Source organism: Lactuca sativa, chromosome 9 (genome assembly GCF_002870075.4).
Source record: "Lactuca sativa cultivar Salinas chromosome 9, Lsat_Salinas_v11, whole genome shotgun sequence".
Lineage (NCBI taxonomy): Eukaryota > Viridiplantae > Streptophyta > Magnoliopsida > Asterales > Asteraceae > Lactuca > Lactuca sativa.
The window spans coordinates 35,581,577-35,600,364 of record NC_056631.2 but is presented as its reverse complement, the minus strand read 5'-3'; the positions used below and the strand labels follow the sequence as shown (position 1 = coordinate 35,600,364).

At 42.5% G+C, this 18,788-nt stretch overlaps 1 protein-coding gene across 1 annotated transcript; it reads left to right on the top strand.

The window, feature by feature from the left end:
• The first annotated feature begins 13,482 nt into the window (after positions 1 to 13,482).
• On the top strand, positions 13,483 to 18,064 carry LOC111879433 (aladin). Its single transcript, XM_052767473.1, has 14 exons — positions 13,483 to 13,630; positions 13,748 to 13,803; positions 13,875 to 14,024; positions 15,013 to 15,127; positions 15,239 to 15,341; positions 15,435 to 15,612; positions 15,764 to 15,818; positions 16,113 to 16,200; positions 16,309 to 16,384; positions 16,573 to 16,672; positions 16,915 to 16,966; positions 17,368 to 17,505; positions 17,649 to 17,736; positions 17,827 to 18,064. Exons 1-14 carry the CDS (start codon positions 13,573 to 13,575, stop codon positions 17,887 to 17,889), a joined length of 1,320 nt encoding a protein of 439 aa, XP_052623433.1. The 5' UTR covers positions 13,483 to 13,572; the 3' UTR covers positions 17,890 to 18,064.
• Positions 18,065 to 18,788: the final 724 nt, after the last annotated feature.

Sequence of the window (18,788 nt, the reverse complement as noted above, 5' to 3'; positions counted from 1 at the left end):
CTGGACCTGCTCACGAATTGCCTGATGTCGTCCCTCAACATCTCGTGGTATCGGGCCTTCTTCATCTCCTCGTCTGCGACATACTGCGGAACAAGAAGGGCCCTCTCCCTGAACTTGGCGGTGATTTCTGCCACAGTCTCAGTAGTATGCATCAAATCCTGAAACTCCCGCACCAACTGCTGTACCTCAATAATTTGTGAAAACTCAACCCTGAACCTGGACGAGAAATCGCTCCATATCATCGCGTCCAACGCAACATCATCACCAATGGCATAACCAATCTCCTCCCACTAATCCCTCTCTCTTTCCTTCAGAAGACAGGAGGAAAGTCTGACCTTGTCCCCCTCGGGACACCGGCTCGTACGAAAAGCGTTGGCAATATCGGCCAACCACCTGCTGCTTGTAATGGGGTCCCTATCCCCGTGATAATTTGGTGCTCCACAAGCTCTAAACTCTCGGAATGTCATAGTACGCACTCCCATCAAAGCCATTATATCGGTACGAAAGGCTCCCAGCCTCTCATCCAAGATCTCCAATATACCCTCCTTGACCGTGCTAAAGATCACAGGAGTCTGATATAGGATACTACGCGTAACCTCAGCTGATATCAAATCCCTCATCCGCTCCTCGAGTTGCTCGGATCCTGAACCCGAGCCTGATCCCCTCCGACGCCTGATCTGCCCACTGGTCTCTCTCGCAATGTCACCATGCTGAAAACATAATACAATCACTATCAGAATACTCATCACTGCTGCTAGACCATACATACACTAAAAGTTTCCCAGTCTCATCCCGGCCATTCCTAAATCGAGTACAGATCCTCTGCTTTCAGTAGTACATGCCCATACTACCTTCCGCATCTATCCGTACTTTCCTCAAGAACGGATTCGACTCCACTAGGTCCCTTTTTCTACTACTACTGCTCCCAGCACTATCTCATCCTAGGCTTACCCTAGGGAAACCTATGACTCCAACCAAACCAGTCCTCAGCCGCTGAAGGCCTCCTTGCGATGCCAATTAGCCATCACCTGAATACCATCACATGTGACGAGGTTCAAATAATCCTTCGAGTAAAAGACTCGTCCCTACAACGGTTAGACTCAAACGAGAGTTGCGCAATAGGGCCAAATTTGTAACGTCCCAAAATTCAAACTAAAAATTTCTTTTAATAAAATATTACTTAAAGTAAAATCATCGATTCAAAACATAATCAAAGAAATAGTTTCCAACACACAGGCTCGTTATCAGAGTAAAATATTCCCAGGCTGACAAATCTATGGTGTGTGCCATGCGATCACCCCGAGCTCCATCATCCGCTACCGGAAGTACCTGAAATCGAAACTGAATACCGTAAGCATGAATCTTAGTGAGTTCCCCACCCTACCACATACCATGCACATAACTACACACTGCACATACTGGGCCACGCCCTCTATCTAGCTGCACATAACACATACTGCAAATACTAGGCCACGCCCGCTATTCTGGGCCTCACCCCCTACCTCGGGTCACGCCCGCTACAACGGCCCCGCCTGGCTTTGATCCCCGCTCGGATACAGATCTGTTTCACTTAGGCCCCGCCTGTCACAGGGCCTCGCCCACTAACACATAATAGCACATAATCATATCACAACACATAAGCTAAACACCTGCTAATGGATTCTGTTCAAAGGCCTCGCCTATCCTGGGCCTCGCCCTTATCCTGCTACTGATGAGTCATGGAACCCCGTCCATACTCCTACCGATAGTGAGATACGGGCCCAACCCACACTCACCCTTTCCTAACTTGGGCCTCGCCCCTAATCTGCTGCTAATGAGATGTGGAACACCATCCACACTCTGCTATTGGTGAGATACGGGTCCTCGTCTACACTCACCTCCCTACCAGACATATACAAGTATCACACAGACAACAAGTATAAGCTATCACATAAATCATTCCTTGGGCACCCGCCCGCTATCACTGGACCTCGTCTTGAAAATCATACTAGCATACTGTGCCTAGGGCTAACCCACGGGACTTCTACTCATAACTACATGGGCCGGCATTGTGGCCGTAGACCCATTCACACAAAGGGAAACTCACCTGCACTGGCTAAACTTGTTGATGATCCCACTAGCTGCTGCCCGACCACTCACTGAACTCCTGCTCTACTTGCTTCCCGAGCTATCATTATCAATGATACTTTATGGGACACTAGACCAAAACAAGCATGGATCTAAGGTAGCAACCTCAGATTTGGACTTCTAGCTCGAAATGGTTACTAACATGCCAAGAGTGTCCAACACACACATAGATCTAGGTGCAAGGGAGTCCAGGAACTAGTTTATTAACTCCAAATGCTCAGAAATGACTTCCCAATCCCAGATCTACATCCCCCTTCTTGCACCCTCAAGATTTTTCTCCTTTCTCCAAGCTTAATGCACTCTTCAAGGCAATAGTTGGCTCAATCAATGATATGACGGCTAGGGTTTGGTATCCAGGGATAAAGAGGCAGTAAAAGGAACCTTAGGAAGAAGATTGAGACGTTTATATAGGCTCCAAGTCCCGAATTTAGGGTTTTCCTCGCACAGACCAGACTCGCCGAGTCACCTTGGCCGACTCGCCGAGTCGGTCACTTACTCCTCGACTCGGATCCCGCTCGGACTCGCCGAGTCCCTCCTTGGACTCGCCGAGTCCTTCCTTGGACTCGCCGAGTCGACCCTTAAAATTAAGATTTTCTTTCCTTTCTTGGCCTTCCAAACTTTGGGTGTTACAACTCTACCCCACTTAAACTAAACTTCATCCTCGAAGTTTGCTATGGCCCACCGCTTGCGATCTGCCTCCAATACCCAACCAATTATTCCAACACCAGCTGCCTACCCTCGCTGGCCTTTCGCTCGGGCATTCCTACTAACATTAATCCTTGCAGATAATCATCTTGGGTCACCCTGACCCTGAACGTCCTAGAAACACAACTTACTCAACCGACAATCCTTCTGGTATTCCCCGAGTACTGCGCTGAACCCATGGGGGTTCTCCCCTTCCTTCCTTGCGCGATTTCCTTGCCTCCCCCAAGGCGAGGCTCCATAACCAACTATTTCCTCTGCCACTGTGAAGACCCTATCTTTACCAATTCTATCACTCCTGTTACTTCCAGTACGGGTCATTATCGCCAGTATCCACTGGGCATTTCTTTCTACTATAATTTGGTGTCGAGCACCCCACGGTCAACTAACTGAATTCCACCATACGTTGCATACTCGCACTGCCACTGCCTGGAAATTCTGCTGTTCCTCTTCTGACTTCTGGATGAACTGAGACCACCCTGGTCCCTACCAAGCTATCAATATCTGGATTACCGGCTCCCACCGATCGCTGACCCAACACAACTCCTAGTCGCTCTCAGCGACTTCCGAAGGAACTTCGACCACCTATCACTGCTTAATCTATCGTGCCATTCCGGCGCCACAATCCTGGGATCCTCGATCCCCCCTATCTTGACACTAAGGTCCTTACCAGGTCCTACCTGTGTTGCTAAAACTCTCGGGCCTCGCCCACGGGTCCCACCTGCCTCTAACTTCCTAGTCCCACTAGTCTAACCACTCTCGCTCGGGCCTCGCCCACGGGTCTCACCTAACTATACTACTGAGCAACCCTGCTCTCAGGTCTCACCTATACTGTAATCTCATACGGGCCCCGCCCACGGGTCTCACCCGACTATATCCTAGAGCGGCCTCTCCCAAGGTCTCACCTCTCTAGGGCTATGCAGGCAAACTCCCTATCATTCACATCCACTACCCAATTCTGATCCCTATCTGATCACTGGCAGATAAGGGCCTCGCCCCAACTCCGCTAACGAATCTACTAAAGAATGCTACGGCTTACCCGTAGTCTTACATCACCATCCATTGTTGATTGCTAGTGAATGCTACGACTGCCCTGTAGTCTTACAACACTTCCACCACTGACTGCTAATACGAAGGCACCCATGTGCCATTAGCTCTCAACACTTCCACAACCTGAATCCCCAACCACGTACTAACCATTACCATTGCACACGCTAACTGTTGGGGAGTTTCTCAAACTCCCAACCCTGGATTCCTCAATCCATCAAACGCTGGACTACTTCTTTTCCTTCTCGGAGGTCACATAATCGTTCTGGGTCTGCGCGCTCCTACCTGGGCACGCTCGGAGGATTCTCCCCCACTTAGATCCTGCTTACCCCTTGCTGCTCAATAATCAAAAGAGATCCCGATCTTTTCTGCCATTCCATAATCAATCTGCTAAGGAACCCAAGCCTGCCATGGCTAGGGATCTATCCGTTCCATCTCTAACACTATGCCACTCTGAACTAGCGAGACGCTCCAAGTCCTTCCCAAGCATGCTACAGTTACTGCATCCTTTGTAACCTTCTTCCATATAGCACATCCCCTAACTACCATACAAATGACCAAGGTATGCAGATGGCATATAACATAATCACAAGCAAGCCACACCATAATACAATACTCATACCAAAATTGATGCAGAACCATAACAATATAAACATGCACAAATGAAAGAACTGGAAACGGAAGTTACATTCCTGCAATGTCCGGCGCTGCTCGCGCCTCCAAGGTAGTCATCTGAAAAGCCCTGCTCCCTGCTGCAGGCGCCTCTGCCCGGACCTGACGGCCATCAGTGATCCTCAAGGTTGCAGGGGCGGGTGCCATCACCCGTCCTGCCGAAAGCAAACTGGGACACCGAGCCTTCTTGTGGCCCCGCTGTTGCAGTGAAAACATATCAAATCGGATCCCTATATGGTGGTAACAGTACAATCTTTGCTAAAATGACCAGTCTGACCACGCTTGAAGCAGCCAGACTCATCACCACTACCACTCTTGCACGCGCCCCCGTGCGTCCTGCCACACTTCCCGCACCGACTGCGGTCTTGATAATCCCTCGATCTCGAATCCGATCCCTTGGGACTTTTGCCCGAACCTGCATCTACTTGAACCTCATCCGGCTTCCTCTCCCGGATCTGCTCCAAGTCAATTTCCCTTTCTCTGGCCCGGGAAATTAGATCTTCCAACGTTTTGCAGTCGGACCTGCTCACGAACTCCATGATGTCAGCCCTCAACATCTCGTGGTATTGGGCCTTCTTCATCTCCTCATTTGCGACATATTGCGGTACAAGAAGAGCCCTCTACCTGAACTTGGCGGTGATCTCCGCCACAGTCTCAGTAGTCTGCGTTAAATCCTGAAACTCTCGTGCCAGCTATTGCACCTCAATAGTTGGTGAGAACTCCGCTCTAAACCTGGCCGATAAATCGCTCCATGTCATCGCGTCCAACGCGGCATCATCTCCCAGGGCATGACCAATCTCTTCCCACCAATCCCTCGCTCTGTCTTTCAGAAGACAGGAGGCGAGTCTAACCTTGTCCCCCTCGGGACACTTGCTCGTATGAAAAGCGTTGGCAACATCAGCCAACCATCTGTTGGTAGCAATGGGATCCCTAGCCCCATGATAATCTGGTGCCCCGCAGGCCCTGAACTCTCGAAATGTCAAGGTACGCGCTCCCAACAAAGCCATCATCTCGGTACGGAAGGCTCCTAGCCTTTCATCCAAAATCTCCAGTATACCCTCCTTGAACGTGCCAAAGATCACAGGAGTCTGATCTAGAACACTGCGCGTAACTTCCGTTGATATCAACTCCCTCATCCGCTCCTCGAGCTGCTCAGTTTCTGAACCCGAGCCTGATCCTTCTCCGGCGCCTGATCCGCCCACTGGTCTCTCTCGCAACGTCACCGTTCTTCACATATAACACAATCACTATCAAAATACTTCTCACTGCTGCGAGACCAAACACACGCACCACCAGGTTCCCAGTCTTGTCTCGGCCTTTCCCGAATCGAGTACGGATCCTCTGCTTTCAGTAGTACGGGCCCATACTACCTTCCACATCTATCCGTACTTTCCTCAAGAACTGCCTTGACTCCACCAGGTCCCCTTTCTACTACTTCTGCTCCCAGCGCTACCTCATCCTAGGCTGACCCTAGGGAAACCTCTGACTCAACTCAAACCAGTCCTCAACTGCTGAAAGCCTCCTCGCGATGCCAATTAGTCATCACCTGGATACCATCACATGTGATGAGGCTCAGATAATCCTTCGAGTAAAAGACTCGTCCCTACAACGGTTGGACTCAAACAAGAGCTGCGAAATAGGGCCAAATCCAACACTCTGAGATTATTCAACCCTTATCACATGTGACGTGGTGTATCCACCTAATAGCTAACTCCCATCACTCAAAATCCCACAATGCACAAAGCAAGCAGCATTCGAACAAGGGAGAAATCTAACCATAACATACTCAAGCAATCATATCCACATAGCAAGAATCTGAACTAGCATGCCACAAAAACTCATAACTCAGGCATAACCTAAACAGGCTATCCTACTACTGTCTAATCAACATTATCATGCAGCGCAAAACACATAATCAGGCACATAAGGCATCCTCCCTAGATCCTTAGTCCTATTCTAGCATGCTGTTTTACTAACTGATAATAAAATCATAAACTTGTATGGGTATTTTGGGGTACTTACTTGAGCTCGGCTGATTGCATGCACCACACCCTTTTTCTCTTTTCAAAGTTCTTTTCTTTCTGAATTCTTTGTGTTTTTCTAAAACCGTTTCCTTTCTCAAAACTCTCTTTTTACAAAACTGTCTTTCCGTTTTGAAAACTTTTATACCAATTCCTTAGTTTGAGTTCGGACACACTCGAGAGCATGTCCGAATCCCTCAAACCAAGGCTCTGATACCAACTTGTAACGTCCCAAAATTCAAAATAAAAATTTCTTTTAATAAAATATTACTTAAAGTAAAATCATTGATTCAAAACATAATCAAAGAAATAGTTTCCAAAACACAGGCTCGTTATCAAAGTAAAACATTCCCAGGCTGACAAATCTATGGTGTGTGCCATGCGATCACCCTGAGCTCCATCATCCACTACCGGAAGTACCTAAAACCGAAACTGAAAACCATAAGCACGAAGCTTAGCGAGTTCCCCACCCTACCACATACCATGCACATAACTACACACTACACATACTGGGTCACGCCCTCTATCTAGCTGTACATAACACATACTGCAAATACTGGGCCACGCCCGCTATTCTGGGCCTCACCCCTACCTCGGGCCACGCCCGCTACAACGGCCCCGCCGCTCCAGGCCCCGCCTGGCTCCGAGCCCCGCTTGGATACATATCTGTTTCACTTAGGCCCCACCTGTCACAGGGCCGCGCCCACTAACACATAACATCACATAATCATATCACAACACATAAGCTAAACACCTGCTAATGGATTCTGTTCAAAGGCCTCGCCTATCCTGGGCCTCGCCCTTATCCTGCTACTGATGAGTCATGGAACCCCGTCCATACTCCTACCGATAGTGAGATACGGGCCCAACCTACACTCACCCTTTCCTAACTTGGGCCTCGCCCCTAATCTGCTGCTAATGAGATGTGGAACACCATCCACACTCTGCTATTGGTGAGATACGGGTCCCCGTCCACACTCACCTCCCTACCAGGCACATACAAGTATCACACAGACAGCAAGTATAAGCTATCACATAAATCATTCCTTGGCCACCCGCCCGCTATCACTGGACCTCGTCCTGAAAATCATACTTGCATACTGTGCCTAGGGCTAACCCACGGGACTTCTACTCATAACTACATGGGCCGGCATTGTGGCCGTAGACCCATTCACACAAAGGGAAACTCACCTGCACTGGCTGAACTTGCTGATGATCCCACTAGCTGCTGCCCGACCACTCACTGAACTCCTGCTCTACTTGCTTCTTGAGCTATCATTACCAATGCAACACTTTAGCCTAACTGACCCCCGACAGTCAACCAAGTCAACTCTGGTCCAAGTCAAAGTCCTGGTCAAAGTCAACCTTTCCAGGTCAACCCTACTCGCCGAGTCCACCTACTGACTCGCCGAGTTCCTATACTCAGGGTCCTTCCATTCGCGACATGACTCGTCGAGTCAGTCCATGACTCGTCGAGTCCAACGATTTCCGAGTCCTGACCTGTCCAACTCGCTGAGTCTCCACCCGACTCACTAATTCGAGTATCAACTCGAAGGGTTTGGGGCTACGTGACCTGACTCGCCGAGTCCAAGAACAGACTCACCGAGCACAAGGCAATTTCCATCCAACTCGCCGAGTTGTTCATCCAACTCGCTGTGTTCATGCCCATATTCATCCGACTCGATGAGCTGTTCATCCCACTCGTCGAGTTCCTCCTCATCTTCATGCTACTCGCAGAGTCCACTCGAAGGACTCGCCGAGTTCATTCAGATCTACATACATGTAGCAGACTTTCGAGTCATGCATGGACTCCAAACTGTAGATCTACCCTTCCCAAGCCTATTCCCCACGTAAAGTTGCAAACAAACGTGTAGAAAAGGAGATCTAGGCACAATCCACCACAAACTAGGGTCTAAGGCAAAAAGGCTCCATAATCAGCTCAAGGGCAGATACTTTATGGGACACTAGACCAAAACAAGCATGGATCTGAGGTAGCAACCTCAGATCTGGACTTCTAGCTCGAAATGGTTACTAACATGCCAAGAGTGTCCAACACACACATAGATCTAGGTGCAAGGGAGTCCAGGAACTAGTTTATTACCTCCAAATGCTCATAAATGACTTCCCAATCCTGGATCTACAACCCCCTTCTTGCACCCTCAAGATTCTTCTCCTTTCTCCAAGCTTAATGCACTCTTCAAGGCAATAGTTGGCTCAATCAATGATATGACGGCTAGGGTTTGGTATCCAGGGCTAAAGAGGCAGTAAAAGGAACCTTAGGAAGAAGATTGAGACGTTTATATAGGCTCCAAGTCCCGAATTTAGGGTTTTCCTCGCACATACCAGAATCGCCGAGTCACCTTGGCCGACTCGCCGAGTCGGTCACTTACTCCTCGACTCGGATCCCGCTCGGACTCGCCGAGTCGACCCTTAAAATTAAGGTTTTCTTTCCTTTCTTGGCCTTCCAAACTTTGGGTGTTACAAAATCCATCACTTTGAGATTATTCAACCCTGATCACATGTGACGTGACGTATTCACCTAATGGCTAAATCCCATCACTCAGAATCCCACAATGCACAAAGCAAGCAACATTCAGACAAGGGAAAATCTAACCATAACATATTCAAGCAATCATAATCCCATATCAGGAATCTGTACTAGCATGCGACATAAGCTCATAACCTCAGGCATAACCTAAACAGGCTGTCCTACTACTGTCTAACCAGTACTACCATGCAGCTCAAAAGCATATATAACAGGCACATAAGGCATCCTCCCTAGATCCTTAGTCCTAATCTAGCATGTCGTTCTACTAACTGATAATCATAACATAAACTTGTATGGGTATTTTGGGGTACTTACTTGAGCTCGGCTGATTGCATGCACCGCACCCTTTTCTCTTATCAAGGTTCTTTTCTTTCTGAATTCTTTTTGATTTTCTAAAACTGTTTTCTTTCTCAGAACTCTTTTTAGAAAACTGTCTTTTTATTTTGAAAACCTTTATACCAATCCCTTAGTTTGAGTTCAGGCACACCCAAGGGTATGTCCGAATCCCTCAAACCAACGCTCTGATACCAACTTGTAACGTCCCAAAAATCTGTACCAAATTTTTTTCTTTAAATCATTACTAAAACCATATTCATAAAAAACATATCATAAACCATAACATAATTCAGAGTATTAATTTCCAAAACATATTTTCATTATCAGAGTAAAACATCCCAAGCTGACTAATCAATGGTGTGTGCCATGCGATCACCCCGAGCTCTTCCCTCCGCCACCGGAAGTACCTGAAACCAAAACTGAAAACCATTAGCATGAAGCTTAGTGTGTTCCCCAACCTACCACAAACCCTGCATAAACACCTATTGCACATAGTGGGCCACGCTTGCCATTCCGGGCCTCGCCTGCTACCTCGGGCATCGCCCACTACAACGGCCCCGCCGCTCCAGGCCCCGCCTGACTTCGAGCCTCGCTCGGATACAAATTTGTTTCTCTTAGGCCCCGCCCGCTAACCATATAATACAAAATAGCATATAACCCATAACTGAACATTCCTACTGTATTCTTGTCCTAAGGTCTCGCCTGTCTTGGGCCTCGCCCCTATCCTGTCACTAGTGAGTCATGGTACCCCGTCCAAGCTCCTGCTGTGAGTGAGATACGGGCCCCCACCCACACTCACTCCATTCCTATCTCATGCCTCGCCCCTGCTCTGCTACTAATGAGATATGGAACACCGTCCATACTCTGCTATTTGTGAGATACGGGACCTCGCCCACACTCACCCCCTACCAGGCACATACATGCATCACACAGACGACAAGTATACTCTATCAAGCAAACCATTCCTTGGGAAACCGCCCGACATTGGACCTTGGTCCTGAATATCATACTAGCAATCAGTGACTAGGGCTAACCCCCGGGTCTTCCTACTCATAACTACATGGGCCGACATTGTGGCCGTAGACCCATTCACACAAAGGGAAACTCACATGCACTGCTGAACTTTGCTGATAACCCTCTGGTTGCTGTCCGACAATTCTCTGAACCGCTGCTCCACTAGCTCCCTGAGCTACCAATATCAATACATATATCACTTAGATCCACATAGAACTCTAGAAGCCAACTAAGTCTACTATTGTCAAAGTCAAAGTCTTGGTCAAAGTTAACTTTCCTGAATGACTCTACTCGCCGAGTCAATCCGTTGACTCGTCGAGTCCTTATGCTCTGAAACCCTCACAATACGTCTCAACTCACCGAGTCACCCCGCCAACTCGTCAAGTTCAACGATCTCAGAGTCCCATCCTGTCCAACTCACTGAGTCACCACTCAACTCACATATCTAAGTCTTAACCAGAAAAGGTTGAGGTTCTGCAATCCAACTCGTCGAGTCCAAGAACAGACTCACCGAGTCCATGACAATCTTTCAACAGACTCGCCGAGTTGTTCTTCCAACTCGTCGAGTCCCTGCATATCTTCATACAACTCGCCGAGTCCACCCATGTGACTCGTCGAGTAGCTTCAGTTCTTAATCCATACAGTGGTTTTTTGAGCCATGCAGGGGCTCCAACTCATAGATCCACTCTTCCAAAGTCCATTCCTCATGTAAAGTTGCTAACTTTACGTGAAACCAAGGAGCTATAGGCTTAAAACACTCTAGGGAAAGATTTTGAGACAAGCATGCTTCACAACAGACCAAAGATTGATACTTTATGGGTTTCTGGGCCAAGACAATCCTAGATCCGAAGTTCTTTTTGCTCACAAGGCACAATACACGAATTGGTCTTATAAATGGCCAATGATAAAATCTCACTAGGAAAGGGAATCTAAATGCATAACAGCCAAGGTATGAGCTTCATACCTTCCAATGATCTGAAATAGCACACTAACTCAGAGTCCACTTCCACTTCTTGAATCACCCAAGGTTCCTTTATTCCTTTTAGCTTCAAAGCACCCAAAAATGGCAAAGAAAGCTTGAGAGTACTACAATGGATGCTTAGGGTTTCAAGGGAAGGTAAAGAGAGTGATGGAGGCTGGGGTGAAGGCCTGAAATGATGCTTAAATAGGCACCAAGCCCGGAAATGAGGGTTTCCCAACCCAGGACTGACTCGCCGAGTCAATCCCTCCGACTCCCCGAGTCGGTCACTTAAATCCCGACACAGAACCCGCTCCAACTCGTCGAGTTCACTTATGGACTCGACGAGTTGACCCCTTTGACTTAGGGTTTCCTTTCCTTTTCTTGGTCTTTCTGATTCTGGGTGTTACATTCATAGTAAAAACTCAAATTTATTAATCAATTATTTCAAATAAATTATTTTAAATAAATTATTAATTAAGAGATATTTTTTAGTTATATAAAATTATAATCGTTAATTTAAATAAATATATGAAATTATATCACCTTATAATATATGTTACTTTTATTTTATTTTTTATTCTAATCTTACTAGTTTAATGTAATTAGAATGTGAAATTTAAACTTTGAAATTTGAAATGAAGAATCAATTAGTAATTTAATATAATTATAGTGAGAAATATAAAATTTTAAATTTGAAATGGAAAATTAATAGGCTGACATGTAGCATGATAGGTGACATATAATATTAACTAGGTGTTAGGCCAGTTTATTACACGAGTTTTGATCAATGTTTAAACATTAAACATTTTTAAAGTAAAATTTCGAATTAAATACAACTTAAATGATGGATACGTAAGTATTTCAATTTATAATTATATATACTAATAAAGATAACTATTGAAAGAAATGAATGTAAGATACTACAATGAACAATTCAATAGACATATGTGCAAACTCACTTATTTAGAAACGTGAATTGTCAAAAGGGTAAATAGTAAAAATTTAATACCTATACATGGGGAGTGTTCGGCAAAATTAGCTGGTAGCTGGTGGCTTGTAGCGGGTAGTTTATAGCTTGTAGCGTTTTGTTAAACGCTACATGAAGTGGCATTTGGATTTGGAACGTTTTGTTTAAATTAAGGGCGTGTTCGGCAAAATTAGCTGGTAGCGGGTAGCTTGTAGCGTTTTGTTAAACGCTACATGAAGTAATATTTGGATTTGGAGCGTTTTGTTTGAAGTCAACGGTAGAAGCTTGTAGTGCCGTACGAGACTTTCTATTCAAAACGGAGCGTTTTGTCTAACGCTAGAAGCTCTCAAACGCTACGTGCCGAACACGTCCTAAATGCTAGAAGCTTGTACTGCTGAACGAGGCTTTCTGTTCAAAATGGAGCGTTTTGTCATACGTTAGAAGCTAGAAGCTCTCAAATGCTCCCAAACGCTCCGTGCCGAACACACCCTAAACGCTAGAAGCTTGTACTGTCGAACGAGACTTTTTATTCAAAACAGAGCGTTTTGTCAAACGTTAGAAGCTAGAAGCTCTCAAATGCTCCCAAACGCTCCGTGTCGAACACACCCATAATATATATGAAAAAGCATAAAAGGAAATTACGTCCCTTGGCTATGATATTAATTAATTGCTTTGAACTTATATTCATTTAAAATTGCCCAAATCATTCGTACATATCAATTCCCCAAAATTAATCCCCATAAATTAGGAATCAATATTTTCAACTCTTATAAAACTTCATTATTTAAAAAAACCAATGTGTAACTTTTCTGGACTATGTAAAAAGAAAATCTAAATTATAAGAAAATGACTTGTGGCGAAATGTTTAAGAAGATGATAAATGGAAAAAAAAATCTTTATTTATTAGAAAGAATGGTGAGAATTTCTAATATTATGACATTTGTCAATAGGAGGAAAATAAGCTTACTCATTTATTAGAACATGGATTACAATATTAATGTCGCGATATATATACTTTGAAATTTTAAATGGATTGGAGATGGCCAAAACAATATCCGAGGGACCGTAGTGTAATTTACTCAAAAGGAAATGAAGTCCCGGGTGAAAAGGGGGGAAATTTGCTACAACATCAGCCAGCCCTACTCTCCCAAAACACAGCGACAGCGGAACTTGAAGAATGCCATCGTTTCCTCATCCGGGCTCCGTTACTGTATGCGAAATCAACAGAGACCTAAGTATAACTTCTCTCCATAATGCGTATAATCTACAATGGATTTCGAATTCATTTGCTGATTTTATATGGAATCCATTGTCATTAACCAATTTCAACTTCTGTTTTGACTAATCGTCAGTTACCGCTGAAAATCTTTCGGAGGATCAAGCGAAGGAAACTTATGGAAAAGTTCTTGTAAGCTTTTCATCCCTTTTATATATTGATTACCATCAGCGATTGGGAGATTGATATTCTGTAACATTTAGGGAGTAGTATTCAGTCCAATTCCGTATCAGATAGATTATCCAGCGTCGCTACATCCAGATAGAGGCGTAGAACTTCCAGTGAATCGTTTATCGCGTTTACTTCAAGCAGTTTCTTATGGTCCTCTTAAAAGCCTTCTGGGTCCTGATGATGTAAGTATCTCGTATACTATCGTATAGAGTAGTGTATTTTGTGCCTAAATTAGGGCTAATATGACTCAAATTAGTGTATTCAATTCCAATAAGTTGGTGTTTGAAGCGTGATTTCCAAGCTCTCGAAATGGAATTGGAATTCTGTAAACATCATAAATTTGAATTTTGTATCAGCTATGGATTGATATCTGCTTTAACTGCTGCTCATCATGAATTGTGAACTGATAATTTTTAAATTCCATTCCAAAGTTGTGAAAATGGAGTTCCAGAAGTTCTGAAATGAAAATGTAAACATCTTACTCATGTAAGTTGGCAACTGTGAAATTTAGATATTACATAGTAGGTGAAACAAAGATATAACGGTACTTCACACACAAATAACAGTTTTGTCTCTGCAATGTTGATAGGTTTGCACTCTTCTCTAGGTGTAGTTAACACTTTTCCATCTTTGGATTTGTATCTCTGTGGTATGGATGATGTGAAATTGTTTTTTACTATTACATTGATCACAAACAAGGTAGTTCTACCAAATCAACTTTTTGGTTTCATTTTGAAACTCTGCTGTAAATATCCATTACCATTTTCTTATACCAACAATTTTTCCTGTTAATTCTTTGCTTCCTAGACATGTTACAAATACTTCCTACATAATCAAACATCTGGATTTTTTCTAAACACAATACCCATCCTTGTGCATTTGTTATTTTGATAGCATTATAGCAAGTCTTTCTTTAATTACTTCTATCTGAACCTAATATAAATATAGCTGAATGAACCAAAAGAAAAGATATAACCCCTAACAATGCACATAAATGAGATCCAGAAATGGGTTATTAACACAAAAGAGCATACTTGGCAGATTGAAGAAGCTCATCCTTGGTTCACTACAAGGGGATCATGATTTATAAGTTCTACTTTCAGTTTTCTTTTTCATTTGTAAGCATGAACATGTGGCCTAATTTTGTTCTTGTTAATTAAAATTTCGTAGGTGAAATTATTGGCACATGTTGATCTCAAATGTGTTAGTTGGCACCAAAAAAAGGATATTCTGGCATTTATATCTGCACGGAATCAAGTAACTATTCGTGATTATGGAGACTCAGGTGAGAAACTTACAGAAATGAGCATGCAAAACAGTTCTTTTGGTACACTCTCCAGATTTTTTCAGTATCTTGAGATCTGATTACTTGGTTGTTCTCCTTTTCTTCTATTAGGAGAAGGGAAGGACCCCTGCATTCTGATGAATGATCTTCAAAGGGAAGCTAAACTCTTGGAATGGAGGCCAAATGCTGGGAAGACACTTTCAGTAGGCTGCAAGTTAGTATATTTGACATCCATACCCTTGCACTCTTGGCATTTACTATCTATGTGGAAGCACTTGAGTTTTTATTAATGTACAATTACAAACAGGGGTGGAATTTGCATTTGGTCTGCTTCTTATCCTGGAAATACTGCATGTGTTAGACCTGGGGTTAATTCTGGCAGCCGCTCTAGAGGTTCTGGAGTTAGATGGACTCTTGTGGATTTTCTTCGAGGCCATGGTGATGAACAAATAAGTGCACTCTCATGGAGTCCTGATGGAAGATATCCTAATTAGCTTTTGTTTTGCTATCATGTTGGTTTTCTTATTCAGTGCTACTTTGATCCATTTTGAAGTTTTGATTTTTAGAGTCTTTTTGCTTGACCAAATTTAATATCCAGTTATAATATAATGCTTCCCTTAACGTATCTTCACATATGTAGCATCTGCTTCATATGAGAGCTCATCATTCACAATATGGGATTTTGCTCAAGGTATATTCTTATGCATGTTGGGTTTTTCAATATACCCCAGAAAAGTTCATTATGACTATGCTCTTGTTGGTTTTTTAAAAAGCAAGTTAAAGGTGTATTTCTCTTTTCATATGTAAAAAAGCTAATGGATTAAAATTCCCCTGTTACTATTCTTGATTGAATGTTCTAGTTCCCACACACTCGTGCCTTTTGATGAGGTTTAGAACATACAAAGGCACTATGTTAAAAAAAGATGATTTTTGTCCACATACTGAGCTTGATATAAATAAATTCTTGTTGTGGGTATTTGTACAGGGGTGGGCACACCCATTCGGCGAGGATTGGGGAAAATATCACTGCTAAAGTGGTCTCCTACTAGAGATTACTTCTTTGCTGCAAAATTGTAATGTCATTTATCATTGGACTCAGATCTATATTCAGTTGATATATTCATTCAAGACACATATTAAAAAAGCTTTGACACTAAAGCAATTATCATGTTGTTATGTAGTGATGGAACATTCTATCTGTGGGAGACAAACACATGGACATCAGAACTCTGGTCTTCAACAAGTGGCTTTGTCACGGTTAGTATTTTTTTTTTCCCTTAGTTTTTGTTGCATATACATTATACAATATTGCTCTGGTGCATGTAGATAGTATGTTTTTCTTGACTTTTAAATATTCTAAAGCATGTTTTTTCCACTCTAGCCTGCAGCTAAGTGATTTATCTCCTTGATCTCTGATTTATTTGGATGTTTTGCTATATATGTAGGGAGCAGCATGGGATCCTAATGGGCGTATGATTCTTATTGCTTTCTCTGAATCTTTAACATTAGGTTCTGTTCACTTTGCTACAAAGCCTCCATCACTTGGTATGTGTTGTTATCTTCTCTTTACTCTTTACTTACACTGACTTTTACTGAAAGTGGCATTTCTATCTGTGCTTGTGTTTGATCTTAAGTTGCTAGAGTTTCTGTAGGATGCCAATACTTTTTGATATTAATGTTAGGTTTATGTTTCTTCTTTGGAATTGGGCTTTATATATCACCAATTCACCATATCCTTTATTGTTGTCTTGTTTGCCATTTCTTATGATGATTTTCATTTTCCTCAGATGCACACCTGCTACCTGTTGACTTGCCAGAGCTGAAATCTTTGACCAACAGGTAATTACAAAAGTTGCCTTGTGTTATCTATTCATTCTAGTGCTTTAATATTATTTTTTTTTTCTTTTCTTGATCAATGTAACAGTAAAACATATGCAACTTACACCTTCTTAAGTTATGGCAAAATTTGCAGAAGGTTGCATATGTTTTAGGATAATATCATTTGTATAGATTGATTTATTCTATGTTAGGTGATGGTTGTTGAAAGCCCTTGGTATAGGTATAGGACTAAAGGTATAGAAGCATGATTATCTTTCCTGTTTGTATTTTGTGTTATTTCTGTTTATCTTTGTACATAATATAAAATTTTTGATGACTAATAAAATTTAGCAGAGGCAAAGTAAAGAATAAATCCTTATCTTGTTTGTAAGTTGTAACATAAGATATGGTTGATATGACAGTGGAGGTATTGAGAAGATAGCATGGGATGCTACAGGGGAGCGTTTGGCTGTGTCATATAAAGATGGAAATGAGGTGTACAAGGGTCTCATCGCCATATATGATGTTAAAAGGGCTACAATCATAACCCCCTCATTAGTGTATGCCACTAATTTTCATTCTTTGCATAATAATAATTAATAAATAAAAGACTTATCATATCCTGTCAACATAACAACAAACTGTAGTACCCAAAAAGCCTCATCCTCATCATTGAAATCATTTTTTGAATTGATTGATGCAGTGGGTTCATCAGAGGACCTGGAGAGGACCCGAAGCCTCTAACATTTTCATTCCATGACAAGTACAAACAGGGGCCCCTGTTATCAGTTGTAAGTATTGTATTTCTAGCCACTCATACTCAACTATTATTAAAATAATCATAATCATAAATAAATAATGTTTGTAATTATGCAATGCAGGTATGGAGCACAGGATGTTGTGTCACCTACCCCCTCCTGATTCGTTCCCATCTCCTTGCTTAGCTTAAGCCCAGCCCAACTCACCTATTTTCAATTTTCTTCACTTGTACACTTTCTCTCCAGTTTTGCAGCAATCATGGCCATGGGCATTTCATTTGTAGAATATTATCAGAAGGAATGGAATCTGTGTCAAAGGATTTAATTAATTATATATATGATGGGGTATTTTAACAAATAATGGAATTGAATTGAATTATTTCCAAACATGGAAAGAATGGAGAAAATCTCAAGGATCAATTAAGTTCCCTTATTTGGCATCAAATGAATATTGAATTCCTGATCAATATGTTCGATAGCGACTTAGTGGTTTATCCTTTATCCTAATCACATGAGAAAAAGTTATAAAATGTGAAGTAGAAGATTGGTTGATTGTTTAATCTTCCAAGTCAATTTAATTCGTGTACACAATTTCACTTTTTAGAAACTTTAATCATTCCTTTTTATGGATTGAACTGAAGGAAAAGATTGCTTCCACGCTTGGGCATAACCCGATACAGATTCATCATTTTTTTAGTTCAGCCCATTATTTTACTAATTAAAACTCGTAATTTTTAAAGGCATTGGTTAGACGAATTCATCAAGTGATATTTAAGTATATTCATTAGAAAATATTTATACATATTTCCTTATAAAATATGAACTTTTGTATATATCTTCTCATTGGGCAATATTAAAATATTAAAAGTATGAAACCGTACATCTAATACCTAATTAATTAACAAATGAAACATTATATGGATAACAAATATCAAAATAAACGACATCAAAAGTTTAACAAATACAAAAACTGTATATAAATAAAATCCATGATAACATTAGCAATTTTTCATACAAAATATCTAACATTGATTCACATAAACAGAACATAAGGATTGTTTTGTTTTGTCATCTGTAACAAATTA